This window comes from Rhinolophus ferrumequinum, chromosome 24, assembly GCF_004115265.2.
Source record: "Rhinolophus ferrumequinum isolate MPI-CBG mRhiFer1 chromosome 24, mRhiFer1_v1.p, whole genome shotgun sequence".
In the NCBI taxonomy this organism is placed as follows: Eukaryota; Metazoa; Chordata; class Mammalia; order Chiroptera; family Rhinolophidae; genus Rhinolophus; species Rhinolophus ferrumequinum.
Window position 1 is genome coordinate 11,682,955 of NC_046307.1, and position 26,744 is coordinate 11,709,698.

General features: G+C 37.5%; 1 protein-coding gene across 1 annotated transcript in view; it reads left to right on the forward strand.

Moving 5' to 3' along the window:
* The window catches only part of SMAD5 (SMAD family member 5), a 46,204-nt gene that overhangs the window by 3,116 nt on the left and 16,344 nt on the right, over positions 1–26,744 (forward strand). The window contains exons 2-4 of the mRNA XM_033096308.1: positions 13,496–14,068; positions 22,669–22,920; positions 24,479–24,598. Coding sequence (XP_032952199.1) covers positions 13,666–14,068; positions 22,669–22,920; positions 24,479–24,598 — 775 coding nt within the window. The 5' untranslated portion in view covers positions 13,496–13,665. The remainder of the gene's footprint in view (positions 1–13,495; positions 14,069–22,668; positions 22,921–24,478; positions 24,599–26,744) is intronic.

The following is a 26,744-nucleotide window of genomic DNA, read 5'->3' on the forward strand; positions in this document are numbered from 1 at the left end:
CTATATTTCTCTTTCTCTCTCTCTCTCTCTCTCTCTCTCTCTCGCTCTCTCGCTCTCTCGCTCTCTCGCTCTCTCGCTCTCTCTCGCTCTCTCTCGCTCTCTCTCACTCTCTCGCTCTCTCTCCACACACACACACACAACACACACACACAGAAGAAGCCTACTAGTTTATTTCTTCAAATGTTACAGGCACCTTATATGGCTTTGCCAATCTACTCCTAAGATCAAAGACATTGGAGATTTCCTTTTGTAAGGCACAGTAGTAGCCTCTTAGGGATGGTTCCCATCTCCGCCAGCCGGGATATTCAAGAGAAAAAGTATCTGGGAGGGTAGGACCCAAGAAGGCTGCACAGAGATAGGGTGCTTTCCCCCCAAGGGAGATGAATGATCCCAAGAAGCCTGTCCCTGGCTTTTTATACCCCTTGTGTTTCCCCTTCCAAAGTTAATAGAGTAATAGTTATTGAAATGTTTAGTGCTGGATTATCTAGTTCGTTGCCACTGTCAAGAACTCTCAATCTGAGAGGTGTGTTTGCTAGTTGAAGAATTACTAGAGGCTAGACTGTTGTTAGGATTGATTACTTTTCCAGTCTCATAGATTGCTTTTGCATTCTAACAGCTTTTATCAGTTTACAACTTTGAAAAGATGGAGTAAGTACAGAGTCACTAGGGTTTTCATAAATAATCATCTAGTTTTAGACTTTTTAGTTTTGATATATTTTTGCCTTGGGCAGTTAGGTGGGGAGATTTTTGGTCCTATTGTAGTACAGAGGTGGTTTCATGACTTTTCTTCTTGCTTTTACAATATTCCTGAGTTGACTGTGGTAACATTTTAGAAGAAAGTTCTTTATTAGACACTTCTGTGTGAGTACTACTAAAATTATAATTCACTTTTGGAAGGTAGTCGTTAAAGTCCATTTTGTAAACAGGCTTTGCTCTTGAATTCTGTGGTACACCAGTCTCTGCCTATAATGTATATATAATTTACAGACTGGTATACTCTGTGGAAACTTGAAATGGTTTGATCTGTTGTGAGATTTTAACTGGGTTTTTTTCCCTCTTGATTTCCATATATGTTATTTTTGTTATTACTGAAAATAATAGTGAGAAAAAAACTGGTGTCATTTTCCCACCTTTCTCTGAGCATAGCAAATGGAGTCGTGGGAAGAGTCTACGCTTTTCAGATTTAACTATGATCTCAGAATATGGCTGGTGCTTTCAAGGCAAGTTTTGTTTTGTTCTATTTTGTTTTCATGATGTGTTAGGATCTGTCTAGCATCTATCTGGTAGGTTGTATAACTTGAGATCTAGTTATTCTGGTTTGTGCGTTCTCAGGAAATGGGGGCATTGCAGAAATATTTCAAAGCTAGTCCTGTGTTTTCTTGACCCGTATTCACATCTTTCCGCCCCTTTAAATGAGTGCCTACTTAACTCACTGGCCATTTCCAGTCTTTGGATTTGTAAGTGTAAATTAAATGAATGCTGACTAGACCTGAAAAGGTACCCAGAGCTATATCTGCTCCCTTCTCTTCTAAGTAGGTGATTGAACCCTGGAGTGCACATATGAGTAGGTATATGGGGAACCTCTTCATAACGCATGGGAACATACGTGTACACAAGTTAGCACTTTGCACTCCAGAGACATTTTTTGTGAGGTAATGACTTGGCATGTGCCCTTGACGATTGTATAATTTAAAGCAAAGCACTGTAAAGATTGACCAGCTCTGTCTCTATGCCTGTACCTACAAGCCTGTACAAGTGTGCTGGAATACATCTGGTAGCAGTGTCGGAAATCTTGCAGGCTCTGTGGGGGTGAGTGATACATCTTGATCAGGCTCTGCTTAATTAGAGGACTTAGAGGAGCAGGTGAAGTTTAGAGCGTGATTAAGAACTGGGAAACAAAAGTCTGGATGTGGGAGATTAAAAAAATTGTAGACTGTGTGGGCACAAAGAGACTAGGCGAGAAGATTGTGCTGTGAGAAGTGTCAGGGCGCATGAGTGCAGCTCCTGCATGGCTCTGAATGAATGGTTCTCATCCACTCGGAGAACTTTTGATGTGTCTGGAATTGGGGAGCTGCATTTGGGAAAAGGGGTGATTTAAGTGTTTCTCTAGGAAAATGGTTTTGGTACTCATGTGATTGTATCCCCTCTTCCTTATAGGTGTTCCCATAAAGAATGGGGTTTGTGAATCTAGTGGAGCTTGTGGGTAAACTTGTTCATGCTTTTTTTATCTTTTCAGGTTGCCGTCATGGCTGTGGCTTACACGTTTTGTAGTAACTGTGTACCTGGGTCTAGGATTGCTGTGACAGTGATGGGGGGTGTCTCCTCTTGCTGACACTTGGGGACCAGTATCGAGATTAGAACCACAAGGGCAAGATATTTTTAAAGCTTTACCCCATCAACCACAGAAGAAGTTCCCGTTGGATGTAGTATATAGGCAAATGACTTCCTTCCTCTGCATGTGATCCTTAGGGCATTCGTTTTCCAACCTGCTGCGTACCCGGGGCCCTTGTCAAAGATGTGGGACGTAGGGTGCTGCTTTCAAACCTGATGAATCTGAATTTTGTGGGATGCTCACGATGGTTTCTTTAAAACCCCCACCTGTAATTGTAATTCTTTTGTACAGGTTTGGCTGAGATGATGGTACGTTGTGACCCACATGGGCGTTTATTTGCATGGGTTGATGTGCCTAGGAGATTTTGTTAGGGTTAGCAGTGTTAGGTGACATTTTTGGATTGGTTTGCTTGCCTTTTATTATGAATTGAAACAATTAGAGAGATGTTAGAGCAGAAAGGGAAGCAGCTATTTCGATGAATTTACCTCCGAAGTTTGGGCATGAGCAGTGTGTGTCTATGTGTCTGTCTCTCTGGGGGAGAGTGTTGAGGCCGGAATGTGTGTGTTCATGGGATTTGGTCATGAGGTCCTACTCAAGTACCTTGAGGTCAGAATAGGACCTTTGGGTTCTTGATATTAATATGACTTCATTTGACATAGATACCTGGTGAATCTTAACGTTTTATTCATCATTTAGAGTAAGTAAAATATAACTGCTGATCTTCTTGAGCTTCCCTAACAGCCTTCCCCAAATCAACTGATGACAAATCCATTCTCCCAGTAGCCTTTGCTGACACCTTGGAGTCATTGACTTCTCTGTCCTCACATTCCCCATGTCTCTTCCATCAACAGACTGATTGTCTCCCAAAATATATGTGAGATTGCCCACTTCTCAGCACCCATGGCTCTCACCCTCGGTCACCATCATGTCTCACCTAGATGACTGCACATCTGTATTGGTCTCTCTGCTTTTGCCCTGGTTGACCCACCCCCACGTGGCCCCCGATTTATTCTCAACACATCAACCATGGTAATTCTTTAATAACATGTCAGAAAATGTCATGTCTCCACTCAGAGCTCCCGAGTGGGTCTCTATGCACTTAGTGAAAGCCAAAGCCCTTACTCCCTAGCCAGCGTGCCCAACCTGTGTCTCTTACCTGTTTGACCCCGCTCTGTATTTTCTCTTCCTTGTTCACTTTATTCTCAGGCAACACACGGGTCTTGCAGTTCCTTGAGTGGCATTTGTAAAATCTCTGAGGTACCAAAGGCATTTCCATACAGGAAGATAAATGCTTTGGAACAATGAATTCTTACTAATATTTATTGGGAGCAGAAAGTTTTCCCTAGTTTCCGATTCGTTTTTCTTAAATTTCAGCTTCCAAATTTGTATAACCCTAAATATATTGGAGAGAATTCTTTTCAAATATGAATGACCCTAGTGATGTAAATCTGCTTTAGTAAGTATTTTAATGTGGCTGAGGTACAGGTGCACTTTGGTTTTAAAATTTGTTTTTCCCTTGACTATGCAAGAAATTCATGTTTATTTTAAGAAGTACAGAATTGTATGAGGCAGAAAGTGAAAAGTGCCCTTCACCCCAGCCGACCCCAACTACTAATATCCCTTCAAAAGCTCTTTATGCACATTCTCTCATTCATCAAACAGGTAATTGCTGAGCATAAATATCACTAGGCTTATGGTGATGAGTGAAAATAGCTACGGCTCCTCTCATTTCCATTCTTGTGGGGCTGGACAGATAATGTAAAAATATAGGTATGTTAAGTGCAACAAAATAAAGGTATGTGGTGCAGTCAGAGTGTATATAACAGGGGAATTGCAGCTCGGCAGGCAGGGGGTCTGGGAAGGTTTCCCTGAAGAAGAGATGCTTGAGCTGAAATAGGAGGAAGATGGATGTGTGACTGTATGCTTTGTAATGTGATAGATTCTTTTGTAATGCATGATACTTCTTGATTTTGTATGGGTTTCATTTATGGTGGAGGTACTACTGCATTCCTTTGGATTTCCGAGGTACTGTTCGGAGTCATTCAATTGTTAGTTGCAGTTTTTAGAAAAATTTCAGGGATACTTCTAAATTTCTAAATCTTACTATTATCCTGGTTTTCTTTCTAGCTCTGAGGTCATTTCTCTAAGAAATGACAAAACATATCCAAGAGAGGGTTATCTAGTCAGGTCTTCATAGACTAGAGGTAAATTCTAAAAGGTCAAGGGAAGGGCAGATAATGGATAAGTCCCTCAAGTTCTGATGTAAAAAAAGTAGCACACATTCCTGTCTGCTCAATTACTGGCCTTCTGGGCTTGTTGTACACATTTTTTACTCTATTTTAATACCTTATCTCTGTTGGCTATCATGTGGAAATAAATTTAGAGTGAAACTAAGTGATGTGCTAAACAGCATATGAAGCTCTTTCCCTATAACTCTTTAAGATCTTTGAGATTACAGATAGTTTGATATCCTCGTGGAGATTAGCCTTATCGTGTATTTCTAGCTAGTTCTCTTGTTCTATCACTTCTGTTTCAGCAAACTAAACTAGTAGTATTTCCCCACCCTGGTAGATAAAAACTCTTGGCTTTCTCTCTTTACTCACAATAGCTTTCCTGCCTAAGATACAGCTACTTCATGCTGATTGTCTGTCTCCACTACCTTCCCCAAAGGGCCATTCCCTGAATTTCTTTTAGCGCCCTGTACACCCTTAGGGTCTCTGCCGTTACCCATTGTGTATTGTAGATAGGCATGGACACAGCTTAGTTTGTGAATTTGTGAGTCTTTAAAGTTAAGGTCTGGACCTGATTTATCTTTTAACCCTTTCGCTTAGTGGTTTGGTATACTCAGTAAATTGTGTTGCATAAATAAGACTATAATTCTGAGATTAAGTTTAGCACTGGTCATATATGTGTTCATATGTGTATGTATGTATGTTAATAGAAATGCCTCAGTAGGTCCTGAAAGCATTGTACAAAGGGAGTACAGAGAACCAAATGCAATTGCCCAGCAATCTGTAACCTGTGAAGACTTCAGTTCCTGAGCAGAGCCTTTTGGGGCTTTTTTCGATTACTAAGATAAGTTTAGAGATAATGTAGAGAAGTATTATGGATGGTTATGTTCACCATCAGCTGATTGACTTGAGTATGGGTTTTCTCAGTGTTCCTAAATTCATTTTATTTAGTGAAAGGCAAAGGGGGCGGGAAAAATTGAACCAACTTTTCAATAAGAGTTGAAATTAAATCCTTTGGTTACTAGAAAACCTAATCATACTCTTATTTTCAAAGGTATTGTAAGTTCACTTGGGGATCATATTGCAATGCTAATATATGCAAATCAGAAAGTACAGTATCTTACTCTATTTTTTGTATAAATAATGAGAAATTCTTTTATAACCAAGGACTTATGTGACTTAAAATAAATCTGTTGCTTTATCCCAAACACTGATATTTATTTCAACTTGTGGACCAGTGTGTTATTTTGAATATGATTACAGGAGAAAATGGATCTATCATATGGGTACTATAAAACAGTTTTAACCCCAGTATAACAGTTTCATTTAGAAACCTGAATTAAATATTATGGAAGTGGGATAAGTGAAATATGGATGGACCATTACAAGCATATATATGGCAAATTCTTGTGTTAAATGGAAATTGCAGAATACCAAATAGTAGTATCATAGTATACCCTCAATCATGGCCTGGGGTGGGGGGACTATATACATGCAGAGAAGAAAATGTAAGGAAGTAAGTATACCAAATGTTAATGAAGTGATTGTGGTTAAGCACATTTTATAATTAGGAATTTTACATTTAGGAAAAAAAGTTTTTAAGAAAGTAATGCATTGTCTCATTTCTGAGATAAGTATGTTCTAGTGATAAGTGTGACACAAAACCTTAATGATAATTGGAGCTTTGTAACTGCAGAAGAAAAGGCTGCCATAATAAAGGTAAACTTTTATATACTGGTAGTTATAAACGTGGCGTAGTCGTTCCATGCCTACTGACCGGCTTAGCTCAACGGAGAGAAGAGTGAGTTGAAGGAGATGAAGAAGTTGATGAGATGTCTTAAGTATAAAAAAAATCAAATTGAAAATGAGCACATTGAACTGGATTATTCTTGGTCTCTGAAAATATATAATCTTATTTTATGATAACGTATAATGATTTGAATGTTTTGGAGACGTCAAAGAGATATGAAAAACAATAGAGATCTTTGAGGAAAGAAAACTCCTTGACGGAAGGCTTTCTTTTTAGGAGGTGGTATATACAGGTTAGAAGTTGAGCTGGGCTGCCAGGGGATCCCTGGCTTTATTTCTTCCTATCTGTGTAAATAAGCAAATTACATTTAATTTCCCTTTGCCTGTTTTCTCATCTGTTAAAATGAGAATAATGGAATTTACCTCATATGGCTGTTTTGAGATTTTACTGGTTTTCGGTCTATAAACATAAGGTCCTTAACAGTGCCTGGCATGGTGAATATTCAATAAATGTTAGTGGTATCATTGTCATCAAGAATGTTATTATCTTTGCTTTAGCAGTTGATTTTGTAGACAGGAAGCTGTTGTGAAATCTTGAAATAGCTTTGTTCTTTTAAGAAAGTCAGGTGTCCAAAAGTCTCCCTCTATAAGTAACTTTTCGAGCTCATTCATGCACTTTGGTCTGTTCAGGCAGTAGCAATGCAGCCCATGGTCCACGCTTTCTATAGAGGGTTTGCAGCACAGCACAGTAAGAGGCGTTCATGATAACTAAGTCATCCAGGAGAACCCATGTTATAGTTAGGTCTTCATTAACTAATGGTAATTGGTTGAGGAAAAAGCCCATTTAAAATGCAACCTCTTAAAATGCAGGCCAGTATTTCATACTAAATTGTGACTAAAAGGTTGGATTGGGACTTTATCTTGAAAAATTAAAAATTTGGAAAAACATTAGGTTATAATTATAAACATGCACTAATTCTTATAATGAACAAAGAATGAATCAAGTGTAAGTGGATAGGCTAATTTTTCTCACAAAATAATTTAGTAGCATGGCATAGCATCCTTCATGTTTGACATTTGTGGTACTAACATTAAGAGGATTTTAATTTTTTTCCCCGAAAATATCCATAAGCAATACATACTGACTTTCCCAAAGACCTCTGTTAATCCTTTGACAGTCAAGTTATTTTTTCCTTCACAAACAGTAGCCTTACTTATTGATTACTACAAATGGTAAGTTCCGGAAGCTCAGCATTCCTCGCCAGTGCAAACCCACTGCAGGAGTGCCATCCATCTGGGCGTGCCACATTGCATCACTGCCATGGGTCTTGGAGGCGAAAGGAACCGCACATCTGATGCTTAGGCTTCTTGCTGTGCTGTGAGTAATGAAGTCCTTTGTCTCTGACCCAGGAGTCTCATGTCCTTTGTCAGTATCTGTGAAACAGTAACTAACTTATTTGCCTGTAGAGCAATCGGGTAAAATTAAATCCCAGGCCCTACATTGTTTGCCATCATTTTAATGTTGCCATCATTTAACTGTGAAATCTTAACAGTTTTTACAAATTTGCAGTTTCACTTGTAGCTTATAAACCATTATGATGAGGGAAATGCTAGTGAATGGGAACTAAATGTATAGGTGATCAGTTCACTAGCTAATTTATTTTAAAAGTTTTTTTATATTGAAGTATGTGTTGTGGTAAAGTGTACAAATCTTATGTGTATAGCTGAATGAACTTTTACATATGTGTACATCTACGTCATCACCCAAATCAAGATACAGAAAATTCCAAAATCCCCAGAAGCGTCTCTCATTCTCTCTTAGTAACATTCTTGCCTCTGATGCCATAAGTTTTGGCTGTTTTTAAATGTCATATAGGTAGAATGATATAATGTGTGATCTTTTGTATCTGACTTGAGTATTATATCTATGAGCTTCATCCATGTTTTTTAGGAATGGAATTGCTTGGTCATAAGAACTTAGGTTTGGCATTAGTAGATATTGTCAAGCAATTTTCCAAAGTGGTTGGGTTAATTTATATTCCTACTAGCAACATGTAAGAGTTCCAGTTGTTCTATATTGTCATGAACAATTATTCTTTTTATTCTTTAAGTCTAGCTATTCTGGTAGATATAGAGTGATATTTTACTCTTTCCCTTTTTAAAAATTTCTTTGATAAACTAATGATGCTGCTGGTCTTTTGCTTATTCACTAGTGAATTTTTGTGACGCGCATTTTGTTCCCTTTTTTAAGTTGAGACTTAGATAATGAGTACTTGGATTAGTTTGCACAAATCGCTTCCGTAGTTTGGAAAGTTATAACACATTTTTAGAAAGAATTTCATTAAATATGTTTAAAAATTTAATCATACCATATTTAAAGAGTTGAGTGTAAGGTTTGTCCCTGCTCCTTTCCAAATGTTAGTTTTAAGAAAACACGAATATTGAGTCTTAGATTTTGGAATCTGTCACTCCTTATTCTTTATAAAGCCAGTCTCTTGAAATGTTAACTAGTAACATCTCCATTTGCCAGTGTCATTGGCCTTTTCTTTGTTCACATTCTCTTTAAACTCTCCCCCTTGTGTTTAATCTTCTACAATATCATTGCATTTAGTTCTAAGCTCTTCGTTTTAGCAATACTTTATCGGTAACTCTCCTTTTTCCTACCAGTGAATGTTCTTAATATTCAGGTGTGTACTTGCTGCTCTTTTCATTCTGTTGAAAACCTATTTTTTCAGTTCTTTGCAAAAATCTTAAGTTTGTTTCTCATCTTTTCCTTGCTGAACTTGTATCTCTAGTCATTACCCTTTTCCAGTAGAGCTAACCTTCTCCCCTACTAAGCCACTTTCTCAGTATCCTTAATTCTGTTAATGGAATTATAATTATCTTATTCACCTGGGGTTAAAATGTGAAGTTATCTTTAATTTCAAGGTATAGTTGATGGAAAAATCAATGACCATTCAGTATATACACCCTTAGTATATGGTATGTACATAGTAAGTGCCAGGTGCTAAAGACTTCTTCCTCTGAGGATTCTGTACTCCATTTGGGAAGTTAAGATAGTTTTTTTTATCAACATCTTATATTAGTAATTAATTATAATAAATATTCAATGACCATAGCCTCTTTAGGGTGGGGTCATTAAGGAATTCTTTACAAAAGGAGATGGATTTGAGCTCATCATTAAAGGTGACTGAGATTTCTCTTGGAAGACACAGATGGGCAGAGATGCAGGCCCTTGAGCTGGATCAGAAAGTGTGTGTGGTAATGCAGTGCTGGTGTGCTGTAGATTGGACCTAGATCCAGCCAGCCTTTGAAGTCGTGACTCTTCTTCCTCCGAATACTAAGGACCATAATTCATGTTCGAGTAGCACTTTTCAGTTTATAAAGCATCTGTTATGTTTGTGTGCTAATTATTTCTCATGTATACACACACACTTTTTAATTACTTCAGCATTTCAGTGACTTAGGCACCATTATCCCTACTTTCCAGAAAAGTTAATAGGCTTAGAGTGATACCTGGTCATGGTTGGATACCTTAAAGGACAGAGTCGGATCCTCTTCTGTTTTCGTTATACAGATTTTTAAAAATTAAAAATAGTGAATTTTTTTGTTATATAGTATTTACACACACATAAAACTAGAGAAAATAACATCTGATGACTTCCCAAATTTTCTTCAAATCTAGTTTTAAAAGAAACAGCTAAATCTTTTCCATTCTACATCCTTCTTCTTTCACCACTACCAACCCAGTCAGTGTTCAGCATCCTGAGTTTGGCATGTTTCATTTCCATGCATACTTTTATCTTACCATATATGTGTATCTGCATAAATAACATTTTTTTGTTTAAATTTTATACAGTTTTTATAAAGGTATATGCATATTGCAAATTGCTTTTTTAAAAATTCACTATTCAGCTACTCATTTAATAAATAGGCCCTGTTCTAGGTCCAAGGGAATACTGTGGTGAATAAGGAAAATGAGGCTACCTGCCTACTAACATGTCTGTGGGGGAGACATATAATAAGTAAATAAAATTTATAAGGTAATATCACGTTAGGGTAAATGCCATGAAAGAAAACTGAGCAGGATCAGGGCATAGAAAATGATGTAGGAATGGGATGTGTGCTATTTTAAATAAAGAGTTCAGGGAAGGTTCTTTTTCAGGAGGTGACATTTGAGCAGCTGAATTAATTGAGAAAGTAAGTCAGGTTAAGATTTGGGAGAAGAGAATGCCAGGGCCAGGAACATAAATGCAAAGGCCTTGAAGTAGAAGTGACCTTGGAGCCCTTGGGAAATGGAAAGAAGTCAAGTGTAGTGAAGTGCAAAGTTAGGGGAATGGTAAGAAGTGAGTTTGGAGGAGAAGCCAAAGGCCAGATCACGTAGGTCCTATAAAGCAATGTTAGGGAATTTGGATATTGAGTGCAATAGGAAGCCACTGGCTGAGGAATGACTTGGTTTGATGTACTTTTAAGATTACTTTTACAGTGGAATTCTGTGTAGTAGAAAAGAATATGGATGCTCTTTCTATATTGATACGGAAGGACCTTGAAGATACGTTGTTTGTACGTTTCTCTGTACCTGACTTTTTCTTTTTAGTGTACCACTATTTATGTAAAAAAAAAAAAAGATTATACGTGTGTGTGTGTGTGTACACACACACACACGCACATACGTATTTGTATTTGCTTGTATTTGTGTAAAAATTCTCTGGAAAGCCATAAAAGATAAAGGATTACTCATGAGAAGGGAAACTGGTGATGGGGAGAAAAATGGAAAGGAAACTGACCACTGTACACTTTTTATACATCAAGAAAATAATTTTAAATCATACAGGAAAGTGTTTACATCTTAACTATCCAGCCAGCCAAATTTTCACAAACTGAACTCTCCCATTTAATCAGCCAGAGGGAGAAGCAGAGCTTTAGCAGGATGGCAGAAACCCTCAGGTTTCCTTCTAGTTAATACCCTTACCCGTTCCCTTCACAGAATAACCACCACCCTAACTTTTAATAGCATGCATTAGTTTCGCCTGCTTTTTCTACCAGCACGCTTAACTCCATTCTAGTCATCAAAATTTGTTTTACATTATCTACTAGTTTTATTTTAACATTGAGCAAGTAATGCATTAGTAGATTCCCTTTGCTAAAAGGTTAAAACAATACAGAAGTCTGTAGAGCAAATCGGGACCCTTCTCTGTTGCCTCTCCCCCACTCCATGCCTCTTCCCGGAGGTAACTGCAACGAGGAATTTAGTATGCAGCCTTTGTGTTGTGTTTACATACACAAGTGACTTTTCCTTTTTTTCTCTTTAGTACATAATATGGTTGGTATTTGATGATGATGATGGTGATGGTATGAGATTAGTAGCTAGCATTTAGTAAGCACTTCTTAGTGGTAAACTACTAATCTAGTATCTGGCCTTTAAGCTCCTCTCCTTTCGTCTCCCCTTCCTCTAGGTATCTCTCCTTCGCTCCTGCACGCTCTCTCCTTCACACATGCGCTACCCTGTGTAGCTTCCCATTATATTCCAGTAGTACTGCATAAGATCTCAGGCAGCCAGGCCTGTCTCCTCTCTTTTCTAGGATATTTTTTTGTTTATATCCCTTTGTCTTTGAAATTTCCCTTTTTGTCTCAGGCAAGCAAACCATGCCTTTACTTTCTGACCCAAATGGCTTTTATCCTGTCCTTGATGTAGCTACAACTGAGGTCAGCCCTTCTTACAGTTTGTTTAGCACATGACACTTTATAGTCTGTGACCTATTAATGAAAAATGTGCTTTCATCCTCTTGTTATTTATCTGTAATTTAATGTAGCCAGTTTTGCCTACTGGCAAAAAAATGATCCTGTGAGGGTCTGGGCATATGCATCCATACATAAGGAGTATACCTTCCCTTTGCTGCACCCTTTCCCATGGTTCCAGCATACACTCTGGGTACTCACTACAGGTTGATCAGTACCCAGAACAGTGCCTGGCACTTAGTAGGCTCTCAGTAAGTATATGTTGAATGAATGAATCAGTTGGCTCTTAAGATGAAACCTATTTGGTGTGACCTTTTTTATTTTACTTTTTTAAGCACCATCATGACTGTTCATAGTACATGGCACATAAAAAGCAATCAGTAATTATTTGTTGAGTTTAATTCAGTCTCATTTTACTTTATGTTTACACCTGGCTTTTAACTGAGCCCCATGTATTCTTTTCTGGGAAGAGGTACCCCAATCCAGAATAGTCCTCATGTTAGAATTTGTCAAAGGCAGAGCTGCAGCATTATTTGGCAATTTTAGGCACAAGAAAGGAAGCATCTTTTATTACTGACATCCTGTTTCCAAACATGACTCCCGCTCCTTCACCAGTTGCTCATTGTCCGTAGTCAGCTGTGTAGTCACCACAGGGGACTGCACCCTCTCTTATCAGTGCAGGACCGCAGCACATCGTTTCCTCTTGTCGGCTCCCGAGCTTCTTGACATGCAGAGTTGTGGTTTGCCTGCCGCAGGTTTGTTAACTTAACATGCTTAACATATCCCAGAAGGCAATAGAATTATAAAGTTATAAACTGTCTTTTTGGGTTAAACTTTGAATTTACTCTCTTTAAATCTAGTCAGCATTCTTAGTTTTAAAAATAGATACATCCCATTTTTCTGGCACTTAATGTGTGTTATGATTTATTTGAGGGTTTGGTACATTTTATCTTATAACCACGTTTAATAAAATTTGCATCTAATGTGACTTGAATAAGACCATGGCTTTTGCCCAAACCTTGTAAGTCTGTGAAACATTTTAAAAAGAATAATGGCCTTAGGGAAGAGCTAGAGTTCTCTTAAGACTTTTGTTCAGATCAGGACATATGTTTAGAATTAGCAGGAACAGACATAGCATGTAACATGGGTTTCAATGAAGAAGAAAATATTTCACAATCTTTAGAAGACTATTTGGGGGCTTCCTGTTAGCATTTGGCATTGCCACTGAGTTATTTGTTCATCTGAAGAAGGAATTGAGTGGTCATAGGACTTTAGAGACAATTTTTCTTTCTAGACTTAGGTTTTGTTTTGTTTTGTTTTACTTTGTAATGATTTTCTGCTCTTATTTAAAAATGACATAATTTTCAATGATATCAATTTCAGTGTATGTTGATTGCATTCATTTAAATGAGGGATCTTATCCTTTTCCCCCTTTCTCTTTCAGGACTTGAACCAATGAAAGAAGCTTATGGCACTTATGAAGATAAATGTCACTCCTCCCTTTTTAATTGGAGCGTCTGCTTAGGACGTGTATATGACTTTTCACCTGTGATCTGTTCTTTCAGTAGCCACTGACTTTGAGTTGCAGGAAAGGTCTCTGAAGATTTATATCAAATGACGTCAATGGCCAGCTTGTTTTCTTTTACTAGTCCAGCAGTAAAGCGATTGTTGGGCTGGAAGCAAGGGGATGAAGAGGAGAAATGGGCAGAAAAGGCAGTCGATGCTTTGGTGAAAAAGCTAAAAAAGAAAAAGGGTGCCATGGAGGAACTGGAGAAAGCCTTGAGCAGTCCGGGACAGCCGAGCAAATGTGTCACTATTCCCAGATCTTTAGATGGACGCCTGCAGGTTTCTCACAGAAAAGGCTTACCCCACGTTATATATTGTCGTGTTTGGCGCTGGCCTGATTTGCAGAGTCATCATGAGCTAAAACCATTGGATATTTGTGAATTTCCTTTTGGATCTAAGCAAAAAGAAGTTTGTATCAACCCATACCACTATAAGAGAGTGGAGAGTCCAGGTAGGTTTTACTCCCTTGAGAAGAATCAGAAAAACTTCTCTCTTCCTGATTTGCATTTAACTGGCTTTAGCAGTTAAAGGGTTATATTAGCCTCGTGTTTCCTTCTTAAAGATTTTAGTTTTGGAAGGAATACTGGATTTTGAGTTTAGCTTTTTATATATAGATGATATAGCTCCCAAGTGGCTTATTCTGATTCATTGTTAACTGTTAGTAGGCAGATGTACAGTCTGCCACTCCTGTGGATGACCTGTCTCTTTTATCTACGGCCTAAGTTCCATGCCCACTCCTTTTTGTCTATTTAAGAACTTTGTTCCACAGTTATCACCCCTTTCCTCAGCATTATATTTTCCCTCTCTATCAGACTATTTCTGACAGCCTGCAAGCATGTCATAATACTGCAAATTTCTCAAATGAAACTTAAGAAAGAATTTCTGTCTTGATCTCATTTGTGCCTCCATGCCCCCAATCTTCTGCCCTGTTTCCTCTGGTTGTTTTCTAGAAATCTCCATTTTTATCATCTTCACATTACTTTCCTTCCATTCTTTCTTGAAACCCCTCCCGTTAGTCTTTCTTTCCTCTACCATTTGACTTGTCACGATCACTAATGACTGCCTTCTTACAGGTAGAGGGCTCATTCTCAGTCCTCACCTTACTTGCCCGCCCAGCATCATTTGATACAGTTGTTCTCCTTCCTTCCCACTCAGAATTTTTCTTTATTGGCTTCTGAGACACTACTTTCCTGGTTCTCCTACCTCACTTGCTGTTTTTGCTTAGCCTCTTTGTTAGCTTATTTTCCTGTTTTCACAGGACTCAGACCCTGGACAATCTCTCCATCTATATTTTTCCTTTACACCCTCTCATGCTGTCACATGTTTTAAAACCATCTATAAGCTCATGCTCACATTTTGAACTCCAGACTCAGCTTTCCCTTTGAGATTTAGACTTATATATCCAGTCGACTACTTGATATCTCCGCTTGAATGTCTACTAAACATACCAGATTTAACATATCCAAATAGAACTTTAGATTTTTTCCTGCCAGGTCATTTTTTTCCCTCCAGGTTTTCCTATCGAAGTAAATGGCTCCAACATTCATTAATTGCTACCTAGAAGTCATCTTTTATTTCTTTCTCTCTCAAGTCCTGCGTGAGCTATGAGCAAATGCTGTTTGCTGTGCTTTCAGAATATATCTGATAATACCATCTCTTCCCATCTCTAAGACCACTATTCGTACAGAACATCATCTTTCACCTTCAGAGTCCAGAGTGCTAACCATTACACTACGGGGCCCATCTTGCACCTTCAGTAGTCTTCTGATTGGTCTCTCTGCCTCTTCTCTCGCTCCAGCTCATTCTGTTTTCTACACAACAGCCAGAGTGATGTTTAGAAAATGTATATCAAATCATGTCAGTCCCTGCTCAAAACACTTTAAAGTCTTTCTGTCACACTTAGAACAGATTTCTATAAAACCCTGCATGACTTATCAAGTTTCCTCTGTTCCTTGGAATTGCCATACTCCAGCGTCTAGGTTTTTTTCTTGCTATTTCCTCTACTTAGAGTACTCACCCCATGATCTTTTCATGAAAGGCACATTTTCTCCGTTCAGTCTGTACTCAAATACCCCCATCATTACTTGACACTATGTTAGATATTTATTTTATTGACTGTTGTGAGCAGGACTTCTTCTGTTTCATTCTGTACTGTATCCCCTAAGTGCCTGACACTTGGTAGGTGGTGCTCATTAAACATTTTTTTTGTAATGAATGAATTGTAAAAGCTGAGGTACTATCTGGGTGCATTAGTTATCTATTGCTGCATAACAAATTATCACAAGCTAAGTGGCTTAACACACATTTATTATCTCGTAGTTTCTGTGGGTCAGGAATCCGAACACGGCTTATTGGGTCCTTTGCAAGGCTGTAATGAAAGTGTTGGTCAGGGCTTAGGTCTCATCTGAGGCTCACGTGGGGAAGGATCTGCTTCCCAGCTCATGTGATTGCTGACAGGATTCAGTTCCTTGCAGGCTGTTGGACTCTGCTAGTTGTCAGTTGGAGGCTGCCTTTATTTACTTGCCAAATGACCTTCACATTCATGGCAGCTTACTTCTTCAAAGCTAGTAAGAGAGAGGTCTTCTTGCTAGAAGGGCATTATATTCTTATGGAATGTGATCACGTATATCCTATCACCTTTGCCATATTCCATTGGGTAGAAGCAAGTCATAGATAATACACTCAAAGGGAAGGGAATACTCAAGGATGAATACCCAGAAGTGGGAATCATGGTGGCCACCTTAGAGTCTGTGTGCCATGCTGGATTTCATGTGGAGATACCATAAGCCCAGTATGGTGAAAAGGCTATGAAAATAACATTGGATGTGGAGACCAGCAAAAAGAATAGCAGTGATGATACTGTCAGGGAAAATTTAGTTTAAGGGCTTTAGAGCTGCCAATTGGTATTTGAAGTGATTCTCAATTTCTTATTGAATCTAAGGAAGCAATGTAGCCTGAAGGAATTGATAAGGAAAAGAAGATGTGAGAATTTAATAGAGAAGTGTAGTCTAAAAAATTCTCAAGCTTGATATTTACTAGGAGTTGCTGAAAAGAAAGTCTAGGAATTTAGTGTATTCCCCCATAGCCATGGTGTGAGTTGTAATCTGCCAATAGAAATGTCTTATTTTTTGTAACTCATTTTTCTCAGCTATACTTTGTTCTATAGAAAAGACTGGGGCATAGCTCTGGTATACCTAAGCAAGTTGTCAAGTATCTGTGATACAGGATGAATCATTTTATAGTACTGGTGTTGGTAATGTAGTAGTAACAGTAATATTAATAGTAATGAACATTTGTTGAGCACTTACGGACTAAACACTTTTCTCATACTATGAGATTCTTCCTTCATAGGGTTAGAAAATGGTGCTAACATTTAAAATCCTATAAATTTACAGATAAGGAAACCAAGACTTAAAAGGGAAGTAACTTATACAAGATTACATTGTTAATATATAGTGGAGCCAGAAAGTATTACAAAAAAAATTAAAAATATAGAAGATAGTTGGAAAGTGACAAAGAAAAATGGAGGGTCAACCCAGATGGTCCAGTGTTTAATATCACAGGCAGTATTGTTTAGTGGTTAAGAATGGGTTCTAGAACCAGACTTTCTGGGTTTGAATCCTGATTTTACCAGAGTGACCACAGGCAAGTTGCTTAACCATTCTGTGACTTAGTTTCCTCATCTGTAATGTGTGAATAATAATGCCTGCCTCATAGTTTTTTAATAAGGATTAGATGAGTTAATGCATGAAAAGTGCTTAGATTAAAATATTAACTGGCTGAGAATAAGTTTCAAGTTAAATATCATTCTAATATAATAATCCTAGAAATAAGAGTATAGGGGAATATGGCAGAAAAAAAATTACCAAAGAAACACTACTAGAACAATTTCCAGAGCTGAAAATTGAAAGGGCCCAGTAACTGAGTAACCAGAACAAGGGATAAAAAAAGACCCACACATGAAATTTTAGTACATCACAGATAAAATGAATATTCTGAAAGCTCCCAGAGAGAAAAGACAGGACACATACAAAGGACTGGAAATGGGATATTGTATTTCGTAATGCAATTCTGGATTTTAGAAGAAAATAAAGCATTGTCCCCAAAATTCAGAGAGGAAAAGTTGTTTATTGTGGAATCTGCCTGTAGACAAACAAAAAGCAAGATCTTATCATATATGTAAGGACCCAAAACTTCTCTTCCTTATACTCTTTCTTCGGAAGCTAATCGAGGGTAAGGTCCAGGAAATGAGATCCTATAGGAGAGAAGAGAAGAGAAGGGAAGGGAAGGCGAAGGACTTCAGATTTGTAGGGAACTTATGTAGCAACCAGTCTAGATTTTAGCAGAAGTATAGAGGATGGAGGGGAAAAATGGAGTCAATGAATTTGTTTACTGATGGCATCTGGAAAATAGTATTGCTAGGAATTAGACAGATCTGTTGGACTTCTGGAAATATTAGTGGTACATACTTAAGATTGAGTGAATGAAGAAACAGGCAATAATTGTAATAAAAGCACTGTTAAAGAATAAACAATCATAGTACATACTTAGCTCAACAATAATAATATTCATATGTAATATAAACACTGGATATTGATTTAACCAAAAATTTTGTATGTAACTTGATTGTGGGGAAGGGGCAAGGGAGTAGGATAGAATGATACAAGGAAAGTACTTAATTAACCGTAACAACAAGTCTACAGATAATGTCTTGACAAATCAGTAATGGCAATATAACATTATTTAGCAATGCACAGAGTATTAGAAGAAATGGCTAACAGTTTAAATTTGTTGTCTCTGGAAGCAGTAAGGAATGAGGCTTAGAAGTTTTTATTGTTGGGCCCACCCCCGCTGCTTCCAGCTGTTTCCAGTGGCTTTTCCATACAAATGGCCTGTTGTGGCTCATGCTGAAGACTTTCCATAAAATCTCTCAAAGGTTCACAAACCCCACACAAGCAGCATCTGGCCTCAGCATGCCCCTATCTCTTGCTGAGCAGCCCCAAGCCTAGCACTAGCAGTAGCGGGCCTCAGTTCGCAGCTTAGCCTCTCCCAGGCACCTCTAAGCCCAGCACAAGTGGGAACTATCTGCAGATCACTTTGTAGCTCATACCAAGTGGCCAGGCAGGGCATAGGCAGCAGCTGACCTTGGCCTATACCAGAGACCCTCCCAAGAGACCCCAGAACCAACACACGCAGTGATCAGTTTCAGACAATACCGGAGCACCAACCAACCACCTCCACAAACTACACACCCAAAGGGCAGACTGGGCAGGCACCAGAGCCCTGCTAAAGTGAATCCTGCTCTGTAGGGTCAGCCCCTGCACCACAGCTCCTCCACTGTAGTCACAGCCAGTCCTCACAACCAGTCAGCCTGAGTGTCAGTCCCTCCCATTGATGTGCAAACAGCAGCCAAAGCTCAGCTACAACATGAGGGCACACACAGCCCACACAAGAGAAACATCTGGAACACTGGCTCAGGTAACCAGGGAGATGGCACCACTGGGACCCACAGCACACCTGCTACATAAGGCCACTCCACCAAGACTGGAAGACATAGCAGCCCTACCTGATACATAGAAACAAACACAGGGAGACAGCCAAAATGGGGAGACAAAGAAACATGTCCCAAATGAAAGAACAGAATAAAACGCCAGAAAAAGAACTAAACAGAATGGAGACAAGCAATCTACCAGACTTAGAGGTCCAAACATTGGTTATAAGATGCTCAGCAATCTCAGTAAGAACTTCGACAAAGAGATAGGAAAGATAAAAATGGAGATAGACAACATGAAAAAGAACCAGTCAGAAATAAAGACTACAGTAACTGACATAAAGAAAACATTGGAGGGAATCTAAATTAGATGAAGCAAAAGATTGAATCAGCAATTTGGAAGATAAAAGTAGCAGAAAGAACCCAATCAGAATAGCAGAAAGAAAAAAAGAAACCAAATTATGAGGCGAGTTTAAGGGGCCTGTGGGACAACATCAAGTGTACCAACATTTGCATCATAGGGGTACCAGAAGGAGAAGAGAGAGAGAGCAAGAAATTGAAAACTTACCTGAAGAAATAATGATGGAAAACTTCCCTGACTTGGTGAAGGAAATAGACATCTAAGCCCAGTAAGCACATAGAGCCCCAAACAAGATGAACCCAAAGAGGCCCACACCAAGACACATCATAATTAAAATGCCAAAGGTTAAAGACAAAGAGAATCTTAAAAGAGGCAAGAGAAAAGCAGTTAGTTACCTACAAGGGAACTCCCAGAAGTCTGTCAGTTGATTTCTCAATAGAAACTTTGCAAACCAGAAGGCATTGGCTCAAAATATTCAATGTGATGAAAAGCAAAGACCTACAACCAAGATTACTCTACCCAGCAAAGCTATCATTTAAAATCAAAGGATAGATTCCCAGACAAGAAAAAACTAAAGGAGTTCACCAACAAACCTGTATTAGAATTACAAGAAATGTTAAAAGCACTTCTTTAAGAAGAAGAAAAAGGTTAAAAAAAAAAAAAAAGAATAAAGTGGCAACAACTACGTATCTATCAAAATTTATTTATTTTTATAAGGAGAGTGCAGTTCACAGTGGGCCATGCGCGGATTGAACCGGCAACCTTGGTGTTACTAGCACCACGTTCTAACCAACTGAGCTAACCGGCCATCCCATATTAAAAATTACTTTAAATGTAAATGGATTAAATGTTCCAATTAAAAAACGTAGGGTGACTGAATGGTTAAGAAAACATACCCTTACATATGCTGCGTGCAAGAGACTCACTTCAGATTGAAAGACATGCACGGAGTGAAAATAAAGGGATGGAAAGAGGTATTTCATGAAAATGGAAACAAAAAAAAAAAAAAAGCAGGGGGTAGCAGTACTTGTACTAAACAAAATAGACTTTGAAACAAAGGTTGTAATGAGACAAAAAAGGACCCAGTAATTCCACTTCTGGGTGTTTATCTGGTGAAACCCAATACACTAATTCAAAAAGACATACGCACCCCTGTGTTCATTGAAGCATTATTTACAGTAGGCAAGATAGGGAGGCAACCCAAGTGTCCATCAATGGATGAATGGGTAAAGAAATTGTACATATATACAATGGAACATTACTCAGCCATAAAAAAGAATGAAATCTTGCCATCTGCAACAACATGGATGGACCTAGAGAGTATTAAGCTAAGTGAAATAAGTCAGACAGAGAAAGATGAATGCCATATTATTTCACTTATATTGTAGACTCTAAGAAACAAAAACAAAATAGAAGCATACTCATGGATACAGAGAACATTTTGTTGGTTGCCAGATGGGAGGGGTTTGGTGGCTTGGGTGAAAAAGAGGAAGGAATTATAAGTACAAATTGGTAGTTACAAAATAGTCATGGGGATGTAAAGTATAGCATAGGGAATACAGTCAGTAATATTGTAATAACTATGGTGTCAGATGGATACTAGATTAATTGGGGTGATCACTTTGTAAGTTATATAAATATCTAATCACTATGTTGTATAACTGAAACTAATAATAATGTATGTCAACTGTAATTGAAACATAAAAAATTATTTAAATAAATACCTCAACCTTGGCAAAAAGAAAAAGAGAAAAAAGGTTGCTATTTTGTTATAATCTCATGTAGCATCTATGTAAATTATCCATGTATTATTTTGGATGAAAATAAAATAATTACTGAAAAGCATATAGGTAACATATGAGAGAAGTCAGTGATTTCAGCTCTGCCTTAAAAAAAAAAAAAGTAAACCCTTATTGGATTGAATTCCTAAGTAGTTATTTAACTAAGTCTTTCAGATTGCTAGCCAGTTAAACATAGAAATTCGTACTGTCTAATGCCCTCCGAACTCTCCAGTGGCAGCTGTCCCGTCATTCTGTGAGGGAACAGCAATTGGTAATATACAGTAAAACAACAATTACAATCAGATGTTAACCACATAATTGCAGTACTAGTTCAATAAAATGAAAAGAGACAAAAAACAGTACAAATACTGACTTCAGGAGCCTCTAATTTCTCAGGTACGTCTTGCTTCTGAGGGGAAGGAAGACCTAACCAACTTAAAAAGAGATTGATTTTGTTGCTGCTGAATGATGTCAGAGTCAGAGATTTTTCGGAAGTGAACTTACATTGACAAATACAGGAAAGTTATAAAAAAGATGAATTGGTATAGTAAGAGTTTAAAGAAATCAGGTTTGCTTCTGTTTCCTATAGGGGAAAGTAATCAGATACTTGTATGTGATTGACCACTTGGGTCTTTAGAGACAGTGAATGTTTGAGTAAAGTTTATCTTTTAAAAATATCTTTCAAAATGTTTACGCTTTCTTATGTATATTTCCTTTCTGGTTGTGTTTAGAGAACAGATTTTGAGTGGAAGACTTCTGTATAGGAAATGTTACCATTTTGAGTAGGGAAAACTTTACGGAAGAGCATAAAATGTGAGATCTCTCAAACTAAGAAACATGAAATGTTCGAAATTGGAAACATGGAGGCTCTTAGGACATCTAGTTGACTCAACTTTACTCTCTCGTCTTACCTCCTAGTTCAGTGCCTAGGCCAACTGTTTTATCTTCTCTTATTTCCCTCCTGGAATCTCCTCATCTCTTCCTCTATTCTCCCCACCCCTAGCACTCCCACGTGAAATCCTCCAGTTCTGTAAGGCCCAATCAGATACTGTCTTTTCCACAATATTTTATTTGACTCCTTGCTAGTTGGAAGTACTCAACTTTCTTGAACTCTCATTGCATCAAATTCTCTGTATTATGGTTGTTTTAAAATATGCCTTATCTCCTGTAGAACAGAAGTGGTATTGCTTCTGGATTATTCTGTCTTTCAGAGTACTTTATACATGCTAAATGCTTAGAGAGTTTTTGGTTTAGTTATTACGTAAATAAATTCAAGGTTCTACAAAGCAGTCCTTCTTAAAAGTAAATTGTTTAATAGGTTTACAATCTTACTTGAATCCCTTCTATCTACTCGTAGTGTATATGGGATATTTGCTTCAGTCATTGCTGACAGATGACTTTTGATTTTTGTCTTTCAGTCTTACCTCCAGTATTAGTGCCTCGTCATAATGAATTCAATCCACAGCACAGCCTTCTGGTTCAGTTTAGAAACCTGAGCCACAATGAACCACACATGCCGCAAAACGCCACTTTTCCAGATTCTTTCCACCAGCCCAACAACACTCCTTTTCCCTTATCTCCAAATAGCCCCTATCCCCCGTCCCCTGCTAGCAGCACATACCCCAACTCCCCAGCAAGTTCTGGACCAGGAAGTCCTTTTCAGCTCCCAGGTAAGTATTTGTTTTATAAATACAAAAAAATCATGGCTGAGAATTGGCAATTGTTCTTATACTGCTGGCCCTCTGGGTGAGCTATTATATGCCAAGAGCTAGCTACTTTTGACTCTGTATTCTATGGTAATTGTTTGATTTCCAGAAGAGTGTTGGATTTTATTTTGCCAAGCACCATATGTTTAAAAAAATGGAAGTAGCCATACTTGACTTAAAGTCAAATATTTTCATGTAGTTTATAATACGAAGTACAGTTTATTGAGTGAGCACCTTTTATATAACTGATACTGTGATAAAAGATACTACATTCAATTTAATCTTCAGAACAGCTATGTGAGATAGATACTATTCCTATTTCACAGAAGGAAAAATAAATTGACATTAACCCCAAGAGTTGAAGTACCTTGCCTAAGGTTGCACAGCTAAGTGGGGGTTCAGACCCAAGTTTCTTTGACTCTAAAAGTCTGTGCTTTTTAACTATGCTTTCAAATCGTTTTAGACTTTGGAAGGTTAAAATGAACCCCATTTACCTTTTATTGGACAACTGATTAACTGATTTGCCTGGAGAAAGATCATAAGTAAGATTAAGTTTCTACCTTTTGTTAATGGCACATCATGTATGGACATATCTTATGTCTCTCCAAATGTTTGAATGTCTATTGCAGGCAGAATCATATGTAAGCATACTCTTTGTAGTTTCTCTGCAGCAAAATATCAATTGTTGCAGTTTTTCTTTTTTCTTTTTGGAAGAACAGTTAAGTACCAGCTGTTTAACTTGCTATTAGGTGTTTGTTCAAAAATTAATTTTCATACTTTGTCCTAGATTCAGTGCTGACTGTAGTCCTGTCTCAAAATATGTCTTGTACAAACCATGGGGTGAAAGACAAATTATATTCAGTATTTATAGTTACTGGACAAATAAGTATAGCTGTAGCTTTTGCAAAGGTTTTCAACCACAAGTGTTGAACTGAAACCATTTTTTAGTTAACATTGTTTCCTAGGAGAATTACCTAACCATTTAATAGGGCACAACGGCATTTGAGGACATTGCAGAAGAATTAGACAATTCCTATTAGTGTTAAGTGCAAATTTTGAAGGAGCATAGCTTTATTTTTCAGTTTTCAATAACAATATACTCTGTGTGATGACTGATGATTTAAAAGTATCTCCGTAGATAACATAGATAATCGTGTCCTTCAGATTGATTTCCAGTAGTTGCAATTTCTCCAAGCACATGATTCTAAGCAAATAAAGACAAAATTCTTGACCTTGAATTCTATTTTAGTGTATTTAGCACTGATCTTACTATCTTGATTGGGCCAAATACATGTGGACTTAACAGTAGGTTTTCAGTAGCTAATCTAATGGGTGTGCTGTCTTTTCTCCTTGTTCCTTGCCCTAAAATAGCATATTACATTTTTGTGTGTCTGTGGTACTCCATAATGAATCCTGCTGGTAAACTTAAGAATTTTCTAATTCTTTTAGAATAGCTTTGAGCAGGATGAAGATTTTAACTGTTCTTTTGGGACTTGAACTTGTCTCCTTTTCTTCCTCTTAGCTGATACTCCTCCTCCAGCCTATATGCCACCAGATGATCAGCTGGGTCAAGATAATTCTCAGCCCATGGATACAAGCAATAATATGATTCCTCAGATTATGCCCAGTATATCCAGCAGAGGTAAGAGAAATACCATATTTATTTTGTTGTTGCTGTGTTGTTTGCTTCTTTTTTCTTTTTAACTTCTTGGCCACTTTTTTAAAAACAGCTTTATTGAGGTGTAATTTATATGCCTCATAAGTTTTGCACCACCACCACAATCTAGTTTTAGAGCATATCCATAACCCTTTAAAAATGACCCTTGTGTCTGTTTGCAGTCTATCCCCACTCCTAGACACAGCTTCAGGGACCCTCTAATCTGTTTGCTGTATATATAAATTGGCCTTTTCTGAACATTTCATGTAAATAGAATCATATAATGTGTGATGTTTTGCATCTAGCTTCTTTCATTTAGCGTAATGTTTTCAAGATTCCTCCAAATTGTATCAATCATTTGTTCCTTTTTATTGCTGAACAATATTTCATTTTATGGATGTACCACATTTTATTTTTCCATTCACCAGTTGATGGATATTTGAATTGTTTCCAGTTTTTGGCTAGTATGAACAATGCTGTTATGAACATTTACATATAAATCTATGTGTGGACATTATTTTTCTTTTTCTTGGATAAATACCCAAGAGTGGAATTTCTGAGTCATATGGTAAATTTAACTATTTAAGAAAAACTGCCAGACTTCTCAAAAGTGTCAGTACATTTTACATGCTTACCAGTAACATATGAGGGTTAGTTTCTCCACTTTCTCCTAACATTTGTTATGGTCTATGTTGCTATCTATCTTCTTGATTATATTGTGTTTCCCTAAAAATAAGACCTAGCTGGACAATCAGCTCTAATGCGTCTTTTAGAGCAAAAATTAATACAAGACCTGGTCTTATTATACTATAATATAAGACTAGGTCTTTAGTATAGGATAAGATAGAATTGGTTAGGGTAGGGTAGGAGACCGGGTCTTATGTAATATAATATAAGACCAGGTCTTATATTAATTTTTGCTCCAAAGGACTCATTAGAGCTGATGGTCTGGCTAGGTCTTATTTTTGGGGAAACACGGTATATGTTAGTTTTGAAAACAGGAAGCGTTAGTTATCTAACTTTGGTCTTCTTTTTCAAAATTGTTTGGTTGTTCTGTGTTCTTTGTGTTCCCCTATCATTTGAGTATCACTGTGTCTATTTCTGCTCCCCCCCAGAAAAAACACCCCTCTTTGGGTTTTGATAGAGTTCACATTGAATCTCTAAATCAATTTGGGGAGATTTGCCGTCATCTTCCAGTGTACTCCATTTATTTAGATCTTCACTTATTTATGTAGATCTCCATTTATTTAGATCTTCACAGTTTTTACTGTAAAAGCCTTTTATTTCTGCTTCTCTTTTTAACTGTATTCCTAAATGAGTCAGTAGAATTTGTTTAATTTCACGTTTGGATTCTTCTTTATTAGTTTATAGAAATATAATGGATTGTAGTATATTAATCTTGTAACCTGCGACCTTGCTGAACTCGTTGATTATTTCTAGTAGTAGGTTTTTGTGTGTGTATATGAGGATTTCATAAAATACAGGAGCATGCCGTCTGTGTACAATGTTGTGAAATCATCACGACTATCTATTTCTAGAACTTTTTCATTGTCTCAAACAGAACACTGTACCCATTATACAATAATGTTTTCTGGTCACCAAATCCAACAACATACAAAAAGGATTATATACCATGACCAGCTAGAATGCGAACATTTCAGGTTTTTCAGGCCACATACTGTCACATATTCTTCTTCTTTAACAACTCTTAATAATCTAAAAACCATTCTTAAGTCACATGTTGTACAAAAACATTGCATAAAACAAGTCTCAATAAATTTAAACGAATGAAATCATACAAAGTATGTTCAGTGCCCACAATGGAATTAAATAAGGAATAAACAGAAAGAAAGTTGGGAGATCCTGAAATATTTGGAAATTAACATGCTACTACATAATTCAAGGGTCAAACGAGAAATCACAAGGGAAATCTTAAAATATTTTGAACTGAATAAAGATGAAAATAAAACATATCACAATTTATGGGATACAACTAAAGACGTGGTTAGAAATCCTAAGACCTCAGATTTTAAAGAAGTTTATACCAAAAATGAAAGAAGGTTGGGACCCATAACCAAAGACACATACAAATGAGTAGCAAGAAGTTACAAGAATAATGTCAGGAAAACTA